The 17861-nt window shown below is 45.7% G+C and overlaps 1 protein-coding gene across 1 annotated transcript; it reads left to right on the top strand.

Annotated features, from left to right (window-relative positions):
- The first annotated feature begins 1878 nt into the window (after positions 1-1878).
- On the top strand, positions 1879-14189 carry LOC135401087 (uncharacterized). The gene is made up of 4 exons (XM_064633258.1): positions 1879-1976; positions 4482-4670; positions 9601-9777; positions 14065-14189. The coding sequence occupies exons 1-4, from the start codon at positions 1931-1933 to the stop codon at positions 14079-14081; spliced, it is 429 nt and encodes a 142-aa protein (XP_064489328.1). The 5' UTR covers positions 1879-1930; the 3' UTR covers positions 14082-14189.
- The last annotated feature ends 3672 nt before the right edge of the window (positions 14190-17861 follow it).

Raw genomic sequence — 17861 nt, 5'->3', positions numbered from 1 at the left:
TTACGGCACTGCCGCATGAGGGAATTTATTGCCTGGTTTTCCGAATCACGCGAAATATTTTTGCAGCGCATAGAAGTCGTGAGAAGGCGATCGTACTCATGCACCGGAAACACGCGGTACACATGAGGTACAGCTGCTAGACCGCGCTTAAAAAGGTACCTAGCCGGTACGGATGGGGTGTCGGAGCTCTTCTACCGCTTGAATTTCGCAGTGGTCGCGAACTGTACCTGCTGGTTGAGGACCGTACCTCATGTGCACCGCTTGGCCAAGGTGCGGGTCCTCTTTCATGCGGTACATATCGGGTGCCGGATTTAGAGTGTACGCAGGCAGGCAACGTTTGAGCGGATGGCGTCAGAAGGTCACGTAATACGTGATTCCTCCCCCTGCACTCAGCTTGACGGGAGGAATCACGTGTTACGTGGCCTTCTGACGCCATCTGCTCAAACATTGCCTGCCTGCGTACTGCTGATGAGGTCCAAGATGGCCCAAACAGCTGTCCAGTACTGGCGTGGCGACGTTCGAGCACTTACAAACATCATCAAGAATGATAGCGTTATCTGCCCTGATTTGTTGAAAACAAGAGGCGTACGTCTTTTTTGTAACACTTATGCTGTTCATAATTGTCACAAAAAGGCGTACGCCTCCCATTCTCAACAAATTACGGCAGATAACGATATGACTCAAGATGATGGTTGGCTAGGAGCGTGCTATGCGGTGAAGCTCATTTTTAAACGTGTACAACGGCGTCGACATCCGAGTCTCTGTCACCTGAATACGTGCGAACGAATACCGAATAATATCAGCCACTGTGTGACACCCACCTGCACGTGGTAGGTCATCGTCACCTCTTCGAAGAAACGTTGAAAGCCCAGGTCCTAGTAGTGCTCATTCGTGTTTGCCGTTCTTGCGATGCTTCCTAGCCTGGCCAAATCGTCACTCACCTTTCGCACTTGGATGAAAAAACAAGTGCTGGAATATAAATTTCTAGTCCTATATCGAGGCATACCTGGGGCGATTTGCATTTTCCTGAGCCCAACTTTTCAGTTTGCTTCTTTAAGCGATGAACTCGCATCAAGAGTCTCGATTTTATTTCTCTCTTTTTTCGTCCGAAAGCGGCTTCTTCCCGCCCGAAATATGTCTTCTTGGTGCCCACTTAGGAATGTTCAGAAGGAAGATTCCCCTCCCCCGTAGAAGCCGACACTATCTACATCCAATGATCTTCTACTACATGCAAAACTTCAGCTCGTATGCGTGATTTAGCGAGTGGCATTTTTCTCCGGCGAAGTGCTGCGTTGCACATGCTCCTATTTCACTTTTCAACAAAGTAATGAAATGTTATTAATTGGGAGTTTAGTTACACATAAGGTGAGTCCGCCTACGCAAGTATTGCTCTATGCTGCACATGCCATTGGGTAGGACTACGGATAAATTGGACCACCTAAATTTCTTTTGACGTGCGCCGGGAGCCTGTGACAGAAAGCAAACAATTCTTCATTACAGACATTATTGTTCGTAGGGGACAAAGGAAAATTGACATTACGAGCGTTCAAAGAAGGAAGTCACTAATAAGGTTGCAGGACTCGAAGTGACATCTTCTTGATTACCTGCAGCTGGCTAACCCTTTCAGCGACTTCCTTGTTTCATTGTTCTTCTGTGTCGTTGTCCAGCCTCAGAACGTTAATTTCCATCGTATGAAGAGCGTGACAGGATAATTAAAATTGATGTTATAGCTAATTCATTATGTCATAAACTTTGGACAATTATTAACTGCGAATATTTCAATACAGGTGTTTCTAACTAATTGCTATACGAGTGTAGGCGTACGCTCCTTAAATACAATCGCGACCGCGTTGTTTTTACCTCACAACAAGGGAAAAAGACCTTGGGGAGTCGGCACGCATCGAAGCTCTGTAATCCTAGAGACAACAGAATGATGTTTTACATGATGATTGTCCTCGCTGTTGGGGCAGCTTCTGGTATGTAGCCTTGTTCTTTGTACTTTAAAATTATTGTACCCTGCACTTTTAAAACAGAACGTTACTGCATAGCACGCTCCTCGCCAACCATAAACTCGAATGACATTGTTATCTTACCTGATTTGTTGAAAATAGGAGGCGTACACCTTTTTGTGACACTTACGTAGTTATGATAATTGTCACAAAAAAAGCATACGTTTTGTGCTTTCCACGAATCAGGTATGATAACGGTATCATTCTGTGCAATGAGAGGGAGGAGGGGGGCGAGAGTCCAGATGGTTAAGAGACCCGTAGAGCGCGGTTCGGTTAGGTTGGTAGTGTGGGCAATGAAAAAGAATGTGCTCTAGATCTTCTAGAGCACCGCAGTGACAGCATCTGGGGTAGTCAACTTGCTTCAAGCGGTAATGCCACTGAGCTGCAAAAGTAACATCGAGTGGCATTCGATGAATTAATGCAGCATCTTGATGAGTAGTGTTTCGTGGTATGCGGAAAGCACAAAGACATAATTGACATAAAGTACGAACATATCGTTACTGTCATTAAAACGGTAGCGAGCCTTCCCTTATACGAACGTCTTCATTCCTCTTCTTGACAGCACAGCAGCAGCTCGAGTATCGTCGAGTATCGGCGTTATCACCACACACGTGATCTCCTAAAAGCAGCCAATGAACCCAGGTCTTACGCTGTGACATACCCTGCCTCAAAAAAAAAAGAAAAAAAAAGTGGGTTCGCTTCTATCACATTTAATAACATTCGTGAGCGCCAACCACATGAAGCGTCCGTTCGACGGTACCTCCCATTCGAAAGAATGGTCTTGATAGCTCCGTTATTGCTTAGGTTATTGCGTTACACACGCCAAACATGTAACGTTGTTTTGAGGTGACTCCTGACACCTTCTGGTTCTGAAATCAATGACATTCTCGTCCGCCACTGGACACCATTATGTGCAAGGCGCGTAACGCGCCATAGCGAATACCCCTCTGGTCGGTACGGAAGAGGAAGGAATTGGTGGCGGTGGTGGCAGCTTTCCGTTTGTTCGCCCCGCAGCTGTTTGTATCGTCGCGACCGTAGCTCAAAATCATGACGAGGTGATGAAGAAGGTGAGATGAAGGTGTGAAGTAGGTAGGCTCGATGGTTGTTCCACACTCCAAAGCGAAAAGTGTGTCCTAAATTATGACGCCGCTTGGGCCTCGCGGACAGCGCCAATGGCCGACTGGGCTGTACAATGGCCTGCAGCAGTGGCGGAGCCAGAGGAGGGGTGCGGGGGTTCAACCCCCTCCCCTGAAGTTGCACCTTGGTAGTGCATTTGGGAGAGGAAAACGAGGGTGGTATCCTCGTGTGAAATCCCCGTGCTCTCCCCCACGTGAAGTTTCCGTGGAACCCATCCCGAAATATTTTGCTGCCTACGCTACTGGCCTACAGAGTGTATTCTTGCAGTCTGGTGGGAATTTTGTGGCGCTTCCCTTCGTACGCACTGCTTTAGTTTCTGCTCGATGGCTTCAGGCTTATGACAGTTCGTGCATTTCGCGTCGTCCAGGGCGTCAATATTGAGCAGCGTCGCGTTAGTGCTGAACCACACTGTTAAAACAGAACTTCACCACATTGCACGCTCCTAGCCAACCATCACACCGAATGATATCATTCTGTGCATTGATTTGTTGAAAATGGGAGGAGGCGCCTATCTGGGACAGATTATCTTTTCCCAGATAGGCGCCTCCCCCCTGTTTTGAACAAATCATGACACAGAATGATATCATTCGGTATGATGGTTGGCTAGGAACGTGCTATGTGGTGAAGTTCTGTTTTAACAGTGCAGTTTGGAGCCTGTGGAGCATTGCTTGAATTTCCCGTGGGATCCCTGTCATTGCAAGATCGTACCGACAATTTACCATAATATTACGGATTCGAAAGTTCTCTGCTTGGGGTAGTTGTGACGAGCATATGTCTGTCACCATATCCTCTGCACTGTTAAAACAGAACTTCACCACATAGCACGTTCCTAGCCAACCATCATATGGATGGTTGGCTAGGAGCGTGCAATGTGGTGAAGTTCTGTTTTAACAGTGTGGTGTCGGCTGGAGGCGTTGGCTCCAGATTCAAGAGGGTTAGCATGTTCGTTGCTTTATGCTGAATGTAATCTCTACACTGTTGACTACTAAAACGTTGTTGTGTAATACAGTTTCCCATTGTGTGGTGTGACAGTTGCGCCAAGAACATTAATTGACTTGCTGGAATGTTGCGGCTTTTATTGTTTTACGCGCTGTCTTCAAAACGCCCCCAGAGCTTTCGAGTTCGTATTGTTTGCTTACAAAGTAACAATGAGCACTTTATTTTATTATTATATTGATAGAACAGCGTCCTCATTTGCTACGCCATTATATTTTCTCTGATGCTTAACATAAATGCTGTGGAATCACTATGACACAAATGGACCGTGTATAGTAGCACCATCACTGTTCAATCATGTCACGATGGGAAACTTAACGTCTCTAATTCATTACGCAGTCCGTGGAGGAGGCCAGGATGATGAGCTCAACGGACAATGCAATGGTACTAAACCTACTACAGTAAACTGCGAAGACCCACAAGATATGTTCTTCTTCGACCCTGAGAGCAGAACGTGCCAGGAAGCAAACGGTTGTGCAACGAGCGACAACATTTTCATTTCGGAGCAGCACTGCCGTTACACCTGCGGTAAATGTCAACATATTTCCGTATAATCGCGGGAATGCACTGTTCGCAAACTCATCATCATGTCAGTATCACACGTACAATTTGATTGTTGTAGCAAAATTAGCGTGTAAAATATATGCAATACATTTACCATGGCTACGGCGATACAGCAAAGAAAACGAGAGGTACATTAGATGAGAGTTAGAGAAGAAAAATAAGGAGAGGTAAATACGCCGGGTCTTCATGAGAATCTTCATGGACTAATCTTGTTTTACACCCCTGCCACGCCGGCACAAAAAATGATATTATCATCTAGTGTCATTCGAATCTTGAATAGCATTATTTACGAAGCTGGTACCACACGAGGTCCTTTATAATTACATTAAACGCCACGAAGATGGTTAACTCACAAAAGAAAAACATGTGTGGAACCACTGTGAAAAAAGGAATCGCAGTTTACAGGTTGGAAATGGATTTAGTGTTGTGGAATGTTATTATGTTGATTTTGATGCAAAATGTAGACACAATGCTGCACGCCTTTTGTGTTTGCATTACGAATTTCTTCGTTTTTCTTTCTTTTTCTTTTTGTCATACTTGCTATGATTTCTATGATAAAATGAGCTCTGGTTGCTGTTTAACACGCTTTGTTTGTTTGTACCCTTTTGTCACACTCTGCAGAGATTTTATTAAGAGCTAGACAGCAGTCAAGCAAATAATGATATTTCACATCGGAGGGCTAGGGACATTTCGTCCCAACTTACGCCGAACAAATGTGGGAAACAGTTAGTTGCATTGACGTGAAGCTACATTCGAAGTTTTACAGCGAACGGGATAGTAGACGTGTAGAACAGGAATCCGTAGAAGCTGAGAGGAACTGGTTTTAACAGGAATACGTTTTACTCAGTTGTTTAATCCGGAATGTTGGGGCTTTTATTGTTTTACGCGCTGTCTTCAAAACGCCACCAGACCTTTCGAGTTCGTATTGCCGGTGTTTTGTGAAGAAAAGTATGAATACGGTCGCAGAGGGCAGAGAATATCTCAAGCCTTGGAGAAACTCTGGCACTCTTCTCCCACACTCTAAAAACAGCTTCACCGCATAGCACGCTGCGCACTAACCATTGCTCCGAATGATAGCGTTATCGCTTTTGATTCGAAGAGAGAGGGAGGCGTACGTATTTTTGTGGCAATTACCATATATCCAAATTGCCAGAAAAAGGCGTACGCCCCTCTCTCCTCGAATCAGAAGTGATAACTCTATCATTCGTGGCAATGGTTGGCGCACAGCGTGCTATGTGGTGAAGCTCTGTTTTTAGAGTGCACCACTCTACACTGTTAAAACAGAACTTCACCACATTGCACGCTCCTAGCCAACCATCACACCGAATGATATCATTCTGTGCATTGATTTGTTGAAAATGGGAGGAGGCGCCTATCTGGGACAGATTATCTTGTCCCAGATAGGCGCCTCCCCCCTGTTTTGAACAAATCATGACACAGAATGATATCATTCGGTATGATGGTTGGCTAGGAACGTGCTATGTGGTGAAGTTCTGTTTTAACAGTGTACTCGCTCTGTCATAACTTTGTGTGAACTCCGTCCGCCTTCAATCACTTGCGGAGCTCATGACAGCCACAGCCATTGTTCCAAATGTTTCACAAATAGTGTGATATTGTTATTTGTCGCATACTAGGGGACAGCTATCGCGAGCAGACTTGTCGGCTTGACTGAACTGTAGTTGTCGTCAGCCATTGTGCAGTAAATAGCTCCTGTTATATCCACTCGGTGGCGCTGACGCATGCCCTGGGTGTGTGCCTCATGGTCACCTGTTATATATGCGTACGTGTGTGTGGTCCACCCATTTAATTCCCATCTAATTCATATAATGACTCACATGTAATGAGAACCCCTGAGGTGAAATGCCTTGTGTCATCTCCATTGTGTAGCTGTCGTTGCTGTTGTTCCTGGCACTCTTCTGGTGAATTTGATTACAAAGTGTTTCAATTGGCTAGCAAAAATTAAACTGCTACGCCATCAGATCGCAAGTACTCACTTTTCCAACCGGCACAACTTAAGCGCGGACGCTGAATACTTAGCCGTCATACTGGAACACGCTCATGTAGCATATCCCGTTGCAAAACAAGTGAACATTATCATTAAGAAAGCGTTGCACCAGAGCGCGCTACACCACATGACCAGCACTCCGGATCCGAAGAGTGAGCGGGAATTTGTGACGTTTAGCGTAAATGCAAAGTGTCACACACGACTCTCACTTTTAAGAAATCCGACCTTATTCCGATTCGTGTCGGTAGCGCGAACGTGTCGTTCGGGAGCGAGCGCACCTGTCTGGATTTAATCCACATGGATTTTATCTGGTGTTGTTTTATTTATTTTATCCACTCAATTTTATCCTGATCTTTTTGGAATGTATCCACACACACACACATAAATGGGATGATGATGTGGTGGGTCGTTCCCCGCCGTTATGGCGGTACACTGCCCCATTGCCGTTGCCATTGGAATTTGTCCAAAAGTGAACAGATCTATTGAAATCAACGTCAATTGAAAAGCTACTTTCCCTCAAAGTGTGGGAAATATAACGTTGGCTCCAAGATTTCATAAGAGATATAAGTATAAAAGGTAACCGTCATTGTAGAAGGTTCTAGAAGGTGATTGCACAGAAAGATAACGAACAGTGTGGTGGTAGGCGCCATCGATAACGTTGCACCTGAAATACCGTACGTATACTGCTGCCACTCGACAGCTAATCGCGTCGAATCGAGTCGTATCGTGTGGAGTCTAAACATGTCATGCTAATTGAGTCACGAACACGTTGCGTTCGTTCCGGTGGCCCCGACAACTTTACCCTGATGCTCCTACGACAGCTAATCGCGTCGAATCGAGTCGTATCGTGTGGAGTCTAAACATGTCATGCTAATTGAGTCACGAACACGTTGCGTTCGTTCCGGTGGCCCCGACAACTTTACCCTGATGCTCCTACGTTGATCGCCAGCTGAGGCGTCTCTAACGTCTATACCACTGAAACCATGGAGGTCTTTAGGAGCATGCTTGAAGGAAACATCCGAAACTGGGACGTAGGGGCGAGGGGAGCGCCATATTGAATCATCCAGCGTTGCCGCGGCAACGCAACCGTAAGATTTCTATGCCTGAAATTTGTGAGAGGTGGAGGAGAGGGGAACCGAAATCATTTGATCATTTCTCTCGCTCGCGTGAACTCCAATTCCCGAGATGCTGGACAAGCGACACGTTGCCCCCTGGTCAGGGTTGGCTACACTCTTAAAAATGAACTTCACCACATAGCACGCTCCTAGCCAACCATCACCCCGTATGACAACGTTCTCGCCCTAGATTTGTTGAAAACGGGAGGAGGAGCCTATTTTGTGTCGTGCATAATGGCACAAAATAGGCTCCTCCTCCCGTTTTCAACAAATCAGGGGCAAGAACGTTGTCATTCGGGATGATGGTTGGCTAGGAGCGTGCTATGTGGGGAAGTTCATTTCTAAGAGTGTACCGGAAAGGGAAACGAGAAACAGTAATTACCGAAATTCAACAGGAAACGAAAATGCGAACGGAAACGAAATTGATTTAGTTTCCACTACCAGAAACCGAAACGGAAATGAAATTCAAAAGTGGTAACGTTAACGGGAACCAAATTCGCAGGACGTTTCCATCGGTGTTTTCGCGTTAATATGAAAATTATATATATCCGCACTATTCTTCCAGTCATCATTCATTCATTGATTCGTTTATTTTCGGGACTTTCTTTCGGCTTCGCGGCGCTAACACGCAATAAAAAAATAAATAAAAATCTTTCTTTCGTATTGAGCCCACTGCGCAGCAAGAAGGAGTTTTGGATAACGCAGAAGTTTTGGATAACGTGTTATTTTTGCGCACGAGCGGAGGCATTTGAAACTTAAAGGCATGTATTTCCCCAACCTAGAGAGGCATCTACTTGCGGCGTATAAGATTCGTCACGAACTTTGCATTAAAGTCTTTATTGTTTGTGTTTGGTGCGCCAGTGGTGGGTCCAAGAGGGGGGGGGGGTGAGCGATCGCCTCCCCAAACGTCAGTTTATACATTGGAATTCCCTCTCCCCCCTCCCAATTACGCGCTCCGACAATGAAACCGCCCCCCACTCCACAAACCGAGGGTCTGGATCCGCCCTTGGGTGTGGCTGTCCTTTTTGCAGCCATAATGTCAATAGAATACCTGACATGAAAAAGCCTAAACCAGGCAGTACGAGTTCCGGATGAGAAACAGAAACCAGTACCGAAATTACATCGGAAACGGAAACGAAATTCGTAAAAGGGAACGGACACAGAAACCGCTACCGAAAATAGTCCAGAAACGGAAACGAAAAGCCGAGCTTTTCAGTTACCGGAAACGGAACCGGAAACAATAATATATTCGGTAACGAACCCTGCCCCTGGCGGGATATCGGTACAATTTCTGAAACCGCCTATTCGTGCCCGACATCGCAGCATTGGATATACTTGACAAGCTGGACGCATAAATGTGCATAATGTGCATGTCTCTTTGTTTCGTTTGGTTCGTTTCGTTTCACGGAAATCAATGAGATGGTGTTTCTTGTACAACCCACCCATTTTTTCCCCTCTGACAGCCCTGTTCCTGCGTAAGTACGTGTGGGCATATGCTGCACGTCTTCCACCATATAGCACGTTAAATTCAGCAAGGGTCTTGCCTTGAGAACAACATTATTCGCGCGGACATTTGTTTGCTTAGAAAGTAACAATGAGCACTTTATTTTATTATTATATTGATAGAACAGCTTCCTCATTTGCTACTACTTTCTCTGATGCTTAACATAAATGCTGTGGTATCACTATGGCATAAATGGACCGTGTAATGTAGCACCATCACTGTTCAATCATGTCACGATGGGAAACTTAACGTCTCTAATTCATTACGCAGCCCGTCCAAGTGTCCCCGACGAATCATGCAAGGGTGCTAAACCTACTACAGTAAACTGCAACAACCCAGAAGAGGTGTCCTTCTTCGACCCTGAGACCAAAAGGTGCGAGCGAATAGCGGGTTGTCGATCGAGCAACAACTATTTCCCTTCGAGGGAGGAGTGCCACTTCGTCTGCGGTAAATGTCAACATATTTCCGTATAATCGCGGGAATGCACCGTTCGCAAACTCATCGTCATATCAGCATCACACGTACAATTTCATTGTTGTAGCCCAATTAGCGTGTAACATATATACAATACATTTACCACGGCTACGGCGGTACAGCAAAGAAAACGAGAGGTACATTAGATGAGAGTTAGAGAAGAAAAATAAGGAGAGGTAAATACGCCGGGTCTTCATGAGAATCTTCATGGACTAATCTTGTTTTACACCCCTGCCACGCCGGCACAAAAAATGATATTATCATCTAGTGTCATTCGAATCTCGAATACCATTATTTACGAAGCTGGTACCACACGCGGTCCCTTATAATGACATTAAACGCCACGAAGATGGTTAACCCACAAAAGAAAAACATATGTGGAACCACTGTGAAACAAGGAATCGTAGTTTACAGGTTGGAAATGGATTTAGTGTTGTGGAATGTTATTATGTTGATTTTCATGCAAAATGTAGACTCAATGCTGCACGCCTTTTGTGTTTGCATTGGGAATTTCTTCGTTTTTGATATGATAGTGTTCAACGTTCCCACGGAAAGGTCCGTCTTTCGAGCCAGTTCGAGACATGTTATCCGTCGGTCCTTGAGGATCAGGCGCTCCACAAGTTGGATGTTCTCAGGAACTCTGACACTGGGCTCTGAGCCGCCCTGGCCTGGATCGTCCTGCACTGATGTACGGCCGTCTCGGAACCATTTGCACCACTCAAACGCTTTGCTGCAGCTAAGTGTATCGTGGCCATACTGGGCCTAAAGTCTTCTGTGAATTTCAGATGACTTTACGCCTTCATTCACGAGAAACTTCATGACAATTCGCTGTTGGATGTGCGCGCTCACCTCGTTGTCGGCCATCTTGTCTAGCACGTGTCTTCTGTTCTTGCACAAACTTTGGACCACTACGTGGTGAACGCGGAGGCCTGTCGCGTATGAAAATGATGAAAGGGAAGTATCGCGAGCCGTTTGTACACTCAGGAGACAAAGTCCCGGATTGACTTGAATGCCCCTCGTACATGCTCATTTACTTTCACATGTGAGTGAGATGGTGATACATCATTTCACTACTAAAGGGAGGGATAGGCAAATACGAAGGGATAGGATAGTTGTAATTCCCTACATCCATGAGATATCGCATAGATTGAAAAAATGGCAAGATCACATCTCAGGCAAATGTTGTACGTAGACACAAGATGAAGCTTGCCTCGATACCAGCTATTATAAATAAAGCAAAAAGCTAGACTGTGTTATAAGCACGGTGTTGTAAGGCGTCAGCAGCCTAATGTACCGTGTGTAACAGACGTGGTTTATGAAATTCCGTTAGGCTGTGGTAAATCATATATTGGGCAGACGAGCCAATGTCTAAACACACGTTTAATGGAGCATGAAAATAACTAGAAAGAAAGACAAGGGAATCTGTTCTTACATTCTAGGGATTGTGTGTGTGATGAGATATATTACAGAACTAAGGTTAGAGGGAGATATAGGAAACTGAGGGAACGGGAGATTAGGGAAGTCTTGTTGATAGGGGAAACGTGTGTTAGCTCAGAAAGCATTTCCTTGACAGGGAGGGAGAGGAAGTGCCTGCTGCGTACATAAAAAACAGGTGTTTGAATGTGTGTATCTTGTGTGTGTTACAAGTGGCAATTTGTGTGTGTGTTGTCCTGTTTTTAGCGCTTTTAGTGAAATGGAAGGCGGGTGATACATCTCGATATTTTTTCGTCCTGTACCATACATTAACTTACATTCATTCCTTGCGGCTATACTATTGTATCTTTATTTGAAAAAACACGTCCATATCCTAACCCGGCTCGAGGCAGAATGCCTGCAAATCCGTCCCGCATGAGACAGTCCCTTCGTCCACTTTGTCCTTTTCATTTCCGGCACACAACACACTCCCTCTCTTGAAAACGTCACGAAGTCCGGAAACGATCTGGTGGTCTCCGGGCTCTTTCGAAGCGTCTGAGCGCGGCACCAGTCCCTGTAGGTTGCTCTCCGATGTTGCCCTTTCAGAAAGTCCGGACGCCGCAAGTTTAGATGCATTTCGCACCATCTCGCCCTGATGACGTAGGAACTCGCTAACACTTTTTCCCTCATGGCGATGGGTGGACCATAGTCACTAGCGCCTTTTGGGCAATGTCCTTGTAGATGGACGCGTACGTGGTCGTCTGTGTGGAATTTCGGAGTCGTCACTCTATGGCATTCGTAGAAATGAAATTTGGAGCGTTCTTGGTGCCTTTTGATACGCTCTTGTAAGGCTGCCAGCTCGAACTCAATGTCCCTGTCCATATTGGTAAACCCTGCCACGTCTAACTTGGACCTCATGCGCCTTTGGTGGAGCAGCTCTGATGGCGACAACCCAGTGGTTGCATGCTGCGTTGCTCTGTAGAGTTGACCGAAACCAAAATTTCGGGATATCCTTCCCGTACGGAAATGTTCATGAGGAACTCGATGATAATGTCTATGGTGACGTGAGGAACGAAAGCTACCCCTGGCCACTTGCTGAAGTAGTCCGCAGCTGTGATTGTGAACCGATATCTGCCGGGCATGTTGTCAAACGGCCCAACAATGTCGACTCCCAGCTGTTTCCACGGTCCGGAAGGGAAAGGTACCGGCTGCAGAGGTGCCGTGCGTGTGGGAGGAGTCTTGTCCAACTCACGATATATGTGGCAATCCTTTACGTACGTCTCTATTTCAATGTTCATACGAGGCCACCAATAGCGTTGCCGTATTGCTTGCTTGGTTCGTACAGTTTTCGTCATCATCCATAGCGTTCTGCAGTTCTTTGAGGGTGATGCAGGGCAATCCTTGCTCAACTAAACACAACAACTCGTCCTCCACTGTGTCCTCCTGGACACCTTCTGTCTTGCAAAGTAAAGTAAGTCGAGAGAGGGCATCCGCTACGAAATGATCTTCTCTTTTCTTATACTCCATGGTATAGTTGTACTGCAGGAGACGTGCAGCCCATCTGGCGTGCCGCATTGGTTGACTTCCGGTACCTTGTGTTGACAAGAGAGTGACGAGGGCCTGGTGGCTGTACGAAACATGAATTTTCGTCCGAAAATAAGTACGTGCCACTTCTCCCACGCCCACATGTTGCTTGTACACAAAGGCACACTTGAACTGGCTCCGTTGCACATGCGTTTTTCCCCGGGTTTTCCTCCGAGGGGGGAATATAGTTTATTATTTTTTAAAAAAATGAGGGAAATGTTAGCCCGCGCTACGGCGGTTTGCTAGTCCCAGCAAAGAAAGCAAATGTTGGCACAGTTCTTAAAAAACTTGCCGAGCGGTGAATACCCAAACCTCGCTGTTCGCCTTCTGCACAATAACGACATTCCATGTCAGAGCTTACAGCAGCAGGCTGACACACTGGGTAAACATTTCGAAACTGTATCCAGCTCTACCCACGACAGCGGTGATTTTCTTAAAATAAAGGAAGCAGCCGAAAAGCAATGGGTTTTAAACACTGGTGGTGACGCGAAAACATACAAACCAACCCTTCAATATTACAGAACTCATGGGAGCATTATCATGATCCAGGATCACCGTCCGTGGTCCAGGATCGTGTGGATCGTCTACCTCCTATGTCACAAAAAGTATTGCTTGACCTGTATATAACAGAGTTTGGGCAGCAGGAAATGTTCCCTCGTCTTGGAAGATGGCAACAGTGGTGCTAATCTTAAAACAAGGCAAAGATCCATCTAATCCTACTAGTAGCAGACCGATTGCACTCACCAGGTGTTTGGGGAAAACCTTTCGATCGGATGGTGAACAGTCGTCTCACATACTTTCTTGAAGTCAATAACGTTTTCACACAGTATCAATGAAGCTTTAGAGTGGGTAGATCTACAGTAGAGCCGTGCCGAGCATCATGCGGCCATATCAGACGTCTCGGCAACAACACCACCACCACCAGACATATACGCACAACATTTTCTATGACAGCTCACGGCTTTAAACCCGCCCGCTGATGCAATACCACTGTTCTCAAGCAGAGTATGCGACTGCCGTCTTCGCACACCTTAAGGGAAAATTTCAAGAAACGCAGCAGCTTAAAAATCGTTTTCCGCCTCTTAAAGGAAGCTAAGCTAGCTTTTATTTGCATGACATATTGTCTGTACCCAGATAAGTACATAAATATTGAGAGAAGTAAAAAGTTGAAGGTCATTAGTTTGTAATTTCATATTCTGTTCAGCCTTTTTGTAACAAAGTCACTGGCGCCCAGTCTTTTCAATAGTGTCTGTTTCATTTTAGGTGGTGACATGGCATAAGCCTCGGGTGGCAACGACAGCAAGCGCATCGTAAAGCCATCCTGCGGTGCGAACGTCTGTGGAGCTCACCAGGGAAACATGTACAACAAATAAATGCACGTTGTTGGACTTGATGTTTGTCGCTTATTTGCTATGCTTCAGTGCAGACCAAGTATAGGCACATGAACGTGTTGTAAGCAGAGGCGCTGCTCCAGGCATAACAATAACGCGCTTTCCTCACCCGAAGCCAGAGCACCCGAACAGCCTCTGCGAAAACATGAAGGGAGATTATTCCTGTGCCTGTTCCACAATACAGGCGGCGGTTGTGCCATTCCAGTTAGTAGCAAGCCTGTGGTGAGGCAGATGCGCAGGCTCGGAATCTCACGTGCTAGTGTCCTCTTTCTCTGCCGATATCAGTGTTTGACACGACAAGCGTTTCCTAATAGCTGATATCGCGCGTAAGGGATGTCATCGCGTTTTTCGCCAAATCGACGCCGCACAGCGGTGAAACTCGGGACTAGCCGATCCAGGTAGACACGGCCGACCCCGCGTTCACTTGCGGAGAACTTGCTGATTTTCGCATGGGTCGCTGATCTGCACCTGTATTTTGCTGTTGAAATCATGGATGAAGGAAAGAGTACAGACAACGACCAGCAAACTAAACCAAACGACTTTTGTTCTGTGCCACAACGCGACTATGCGCGCCGAGGGGACAGCAGTTTGTCTTTTCACGTTTGCTTCTTTCCACACATGGAACACCGCCTACTTTGACGCATTATCGGAAGAGATGGATTCAGAGACGCCAAATCAGCAAACCTGTTACATCACCAATGCTTATGTGTGTATGGCAGAGCTCTTGGAGCGGTACTGCCTACATATCTGATGAACGTTCTTTTTCTTTTTTTTTTTCTGAAGCACACTTCTGTGCAACTCACGTGAGGAAGGGAAGCAAAACCTAGTCTAGGCAAAACAGAACAATATTTTTCAAACTTGAGTAGCCATTATGTGCAATAAAGTGCAAGGGATAGCGCGAAAACGTATAACAAGTCAGTTTTGTAACTGTGCATTTGAATCAGCGGGTCAAAGCGCTTGGGAAAGAATGCAGAAAGAATGCGACGTTTCGTTAAGGTTTCCCAAAAAGATACGCATCAGTGACACATGGATGGGGCAACATTACCCTGTAAATTCTAAACTACATTCGTACACGCGCTACACACTTAGAAGATCTTATCTGTAAGAGGGCATCAGCACAGATATCGTGTGCTTGCATGTCTCTGACATTCCTGCAGCGGAGGACACTCGCTGCTTGCTATTTCGGCCTCGCAAGCGGTAAACGTGAAATTCACCTTCATGCAGTGTGGTTGATCAAACACGCCGGAACTTCGCAAATAATACGCGACAACTATAGCCTTCTCTTTGGACAACTCGGTTACCGCTGCCACAAGTATATGAGCAGCGTTTAATACTCGTTCACCTTCAACGCATCGAGAATCAACATTGCAGTTCAGCAATCTCAAAATCGAAACTAAGTGACAACCTGGATACGTCCGCCATGTTGGAGTTAAGATGCGCCACCTACAGGTCGTCGAAAACGCGAATACCCACGCGGGTGCATGCCGCAGAGATGCCCCACCGGATGACTGAAGGCTTCACTTGCTTTTACGTAAGTTGCAAAGAAGCCGCTTTTACGTACTTCTACGTTCTTAAAGGGCCTCTGACCAGAACCTGGTCAATGTCTTTGTTTGTATGGATAACGAACCTACATGGTGCCTCCAAGTTACAACTGAAACGTTTCGTCTCTGCGGCGCCGCCAACTATTCCAAACAAGGAGCCGAAGAGCGGTTTCGATTTCTGCCCTCAACTCGTGCGATCAGCGCAAAACTCTAGCTATTATGCAGTGGTTTTCTCATGTGTATGACGTCAAACGCCCGCGACGTTTATTGGTGGAAAGTCCACACCGGAAGTTCGGGTGGTTTCCACAACTTCCGTATTGCTGGGTGCTTTTTCAATATGGACGCGGAAGCACAGCGGAGTCGACAAGTCAGCTTTTCAGCTACCTTTCAGCAGCTGAGAGGCACCTGCTACGTGCAGCAGAGTTTGGAGGCCTTGCTTTTGAAATGTTGAGCCGCGAATCGACTTCAGCATGAAGAGGAAGTTCCAACGACAGACTGTTAGGTGAGCTTTCAGCATCCATCACGATGAAGCACATGAACAGTTTGTGTAAATTTCATGTTTGACGGCGCCGTGTAAAGGGGCCGGAGTGGTTCATTGCATAATAATGCCGAAAGAAGTCGAGTGCTTATGTTGCAAGGAGCTGCTCTTAAAGTAGCATATTTAGAACTTCGAGGGCAGCACGAACCTAGCGCTCATATTCACAAGTAAGAAGCGTACGTGTCTCGTGCACAATCATGCTGGTTGGTTTCAATACAAAATAGTTTTTTTTGAACTTTTCGTTATTGTTCGTCACTTATTCAGAACGAGTGCAGCTGAATTAATACTCGGCGTCCTACTAGCTTTAGCTTTGTTCAAAGCTTGCGTGTCTCATACAGGAAATAGATACGTACACTACATACCAACAGTTCGTGAGATGGATGTTGCACAGACTTGAAAAAAACAAGAGAATCGTTATACCAGTCCGCGCGGTGAACAGGATACGCAAATCCTTTCCCATAGTAACTACTACATGCTTTAAATACCCAAGATACTAGGTGGAAGTACCCCCTACAGGAGGTGCCCTTGCAATTGCAGCTGTAGACACATGTCGGTAATGATGCAACTATAATAATGACCCCCCGCCCCCCGAACTTTTTTCAACACTCCTCCATGCTTGGGATTCTGGATAAACCACTGTGCTGACCCCTGACACAAAGCACCATCTCATCAGCCTGCTCCGCCTGGTAAGAATTACATTGGGCTCTCCTTTCCACCACAGACACAAATCCAATCCTGTTCTGACGCATCCTTTTGTCCACCCATTCAGTCAATATGTCGTAAGTGTTGTTCGAACTCTTACTGTCTGATAGCACCCAAATAGTATTGTTTAAGCACCTCAAGTATTTTAATGATCGTTATGTGGAAGTAAATCAGACTGTTATGCAGGTTACCCTGTGTGTGACCTCGGTTCCTGCTCTCAGTCCTCCAGAAGTGCTCACTACACAAGTTGACTATCGAAAACCTCAATCTTCCATGCATGATGTAAAACCCCAGTTCGCTTGCTTCCTAGCCATTTTTTCATTCTCAATTTTCCTTTGGTGTGCAAAGTGCACACCCAGTTCGAGTAGGATGTAGACCTTGAGGAACCAAGCTTTGTATCTTGGGCTGCTCAAATAGGCATGTTTTAGTCGAAGATGATGTAACATGAAATGTGGTGCATATAGTTTATTGTGGCACTCAGATAATATCTTCATAATATGTCTGCAGAGATTGCTCCAAAATAGCATATGTGATGCAGCGTTATACATTATTGGGCTTCTGGAAAAAAATCATGATTCACCTGATACAGACGGCAGCCTTTGTAACGGTGTCTGACACATTTTTAGCAGCCACTGTTTTAAAATATGCATTAAAAATGCTCCAACTATGAAAGTATCACGAAGTTCTTCATTTCATTTGTTTACTTAAAGACCCTTGTGAAGGGATTTACATAAATGCGGGAGGTTTTTTATCCAAAAAAGACAAATACCAAAATGATGCAAACAAAATTCGTTCACTCACCACAAAGAAATTCATTCGATCTGAAAAAGATCATAGCACTTGGAAATAAATGACGATACATTTTGTTCTGATGCTATGTGGGCAGGA

Source organism: Ornithodoros turicata, chromosome 1 (assembly GCF_037126465.1).
Source record: "Ornithodoros turicata isolate Travis chromosome 1, ASM3712646v1, whole genome shotgun sequence".
Classification (NCBI taxonomy): Eukaryota; Metazoa; Arthropoda; class Arachnida; order Ixodida; family Argasidae; genus Ornithodoros; species Ornithodoros turicata.
Note: the sequence above shows the minus strand (reverse complement) of the source record. Positions and strands in the feature narration are given on the sequence as shown.

What these genes read in the sequence shown, in the direction of transcription:
- LOC135401087 (XM_064633258.1), top strand. Translation starts at nt 1,931, where the DNA reads ATGATGTTTTACATGATGATTGTCCTCGCTGTTGGGGCAGCTTCTG. An exon ending in CGCTGTTGGGGCAGCTTCTG is followed by an intron (nt 1,977 to 4,481) that starts GTATGTAGCCTT and finishes TTCATTACGCAG; the next exon opens with TCCGTGGAGGAGGCCAGGAT. An exon ending in GCACTGCCGTTACACCTGCG is followed by an intron (nt 4,671 to 9,600) that starts GTAAATGTCAAC and finishes TTCATTACGCAG; the next exon opens with CCCGTCCAAGTGTCCCCGAC.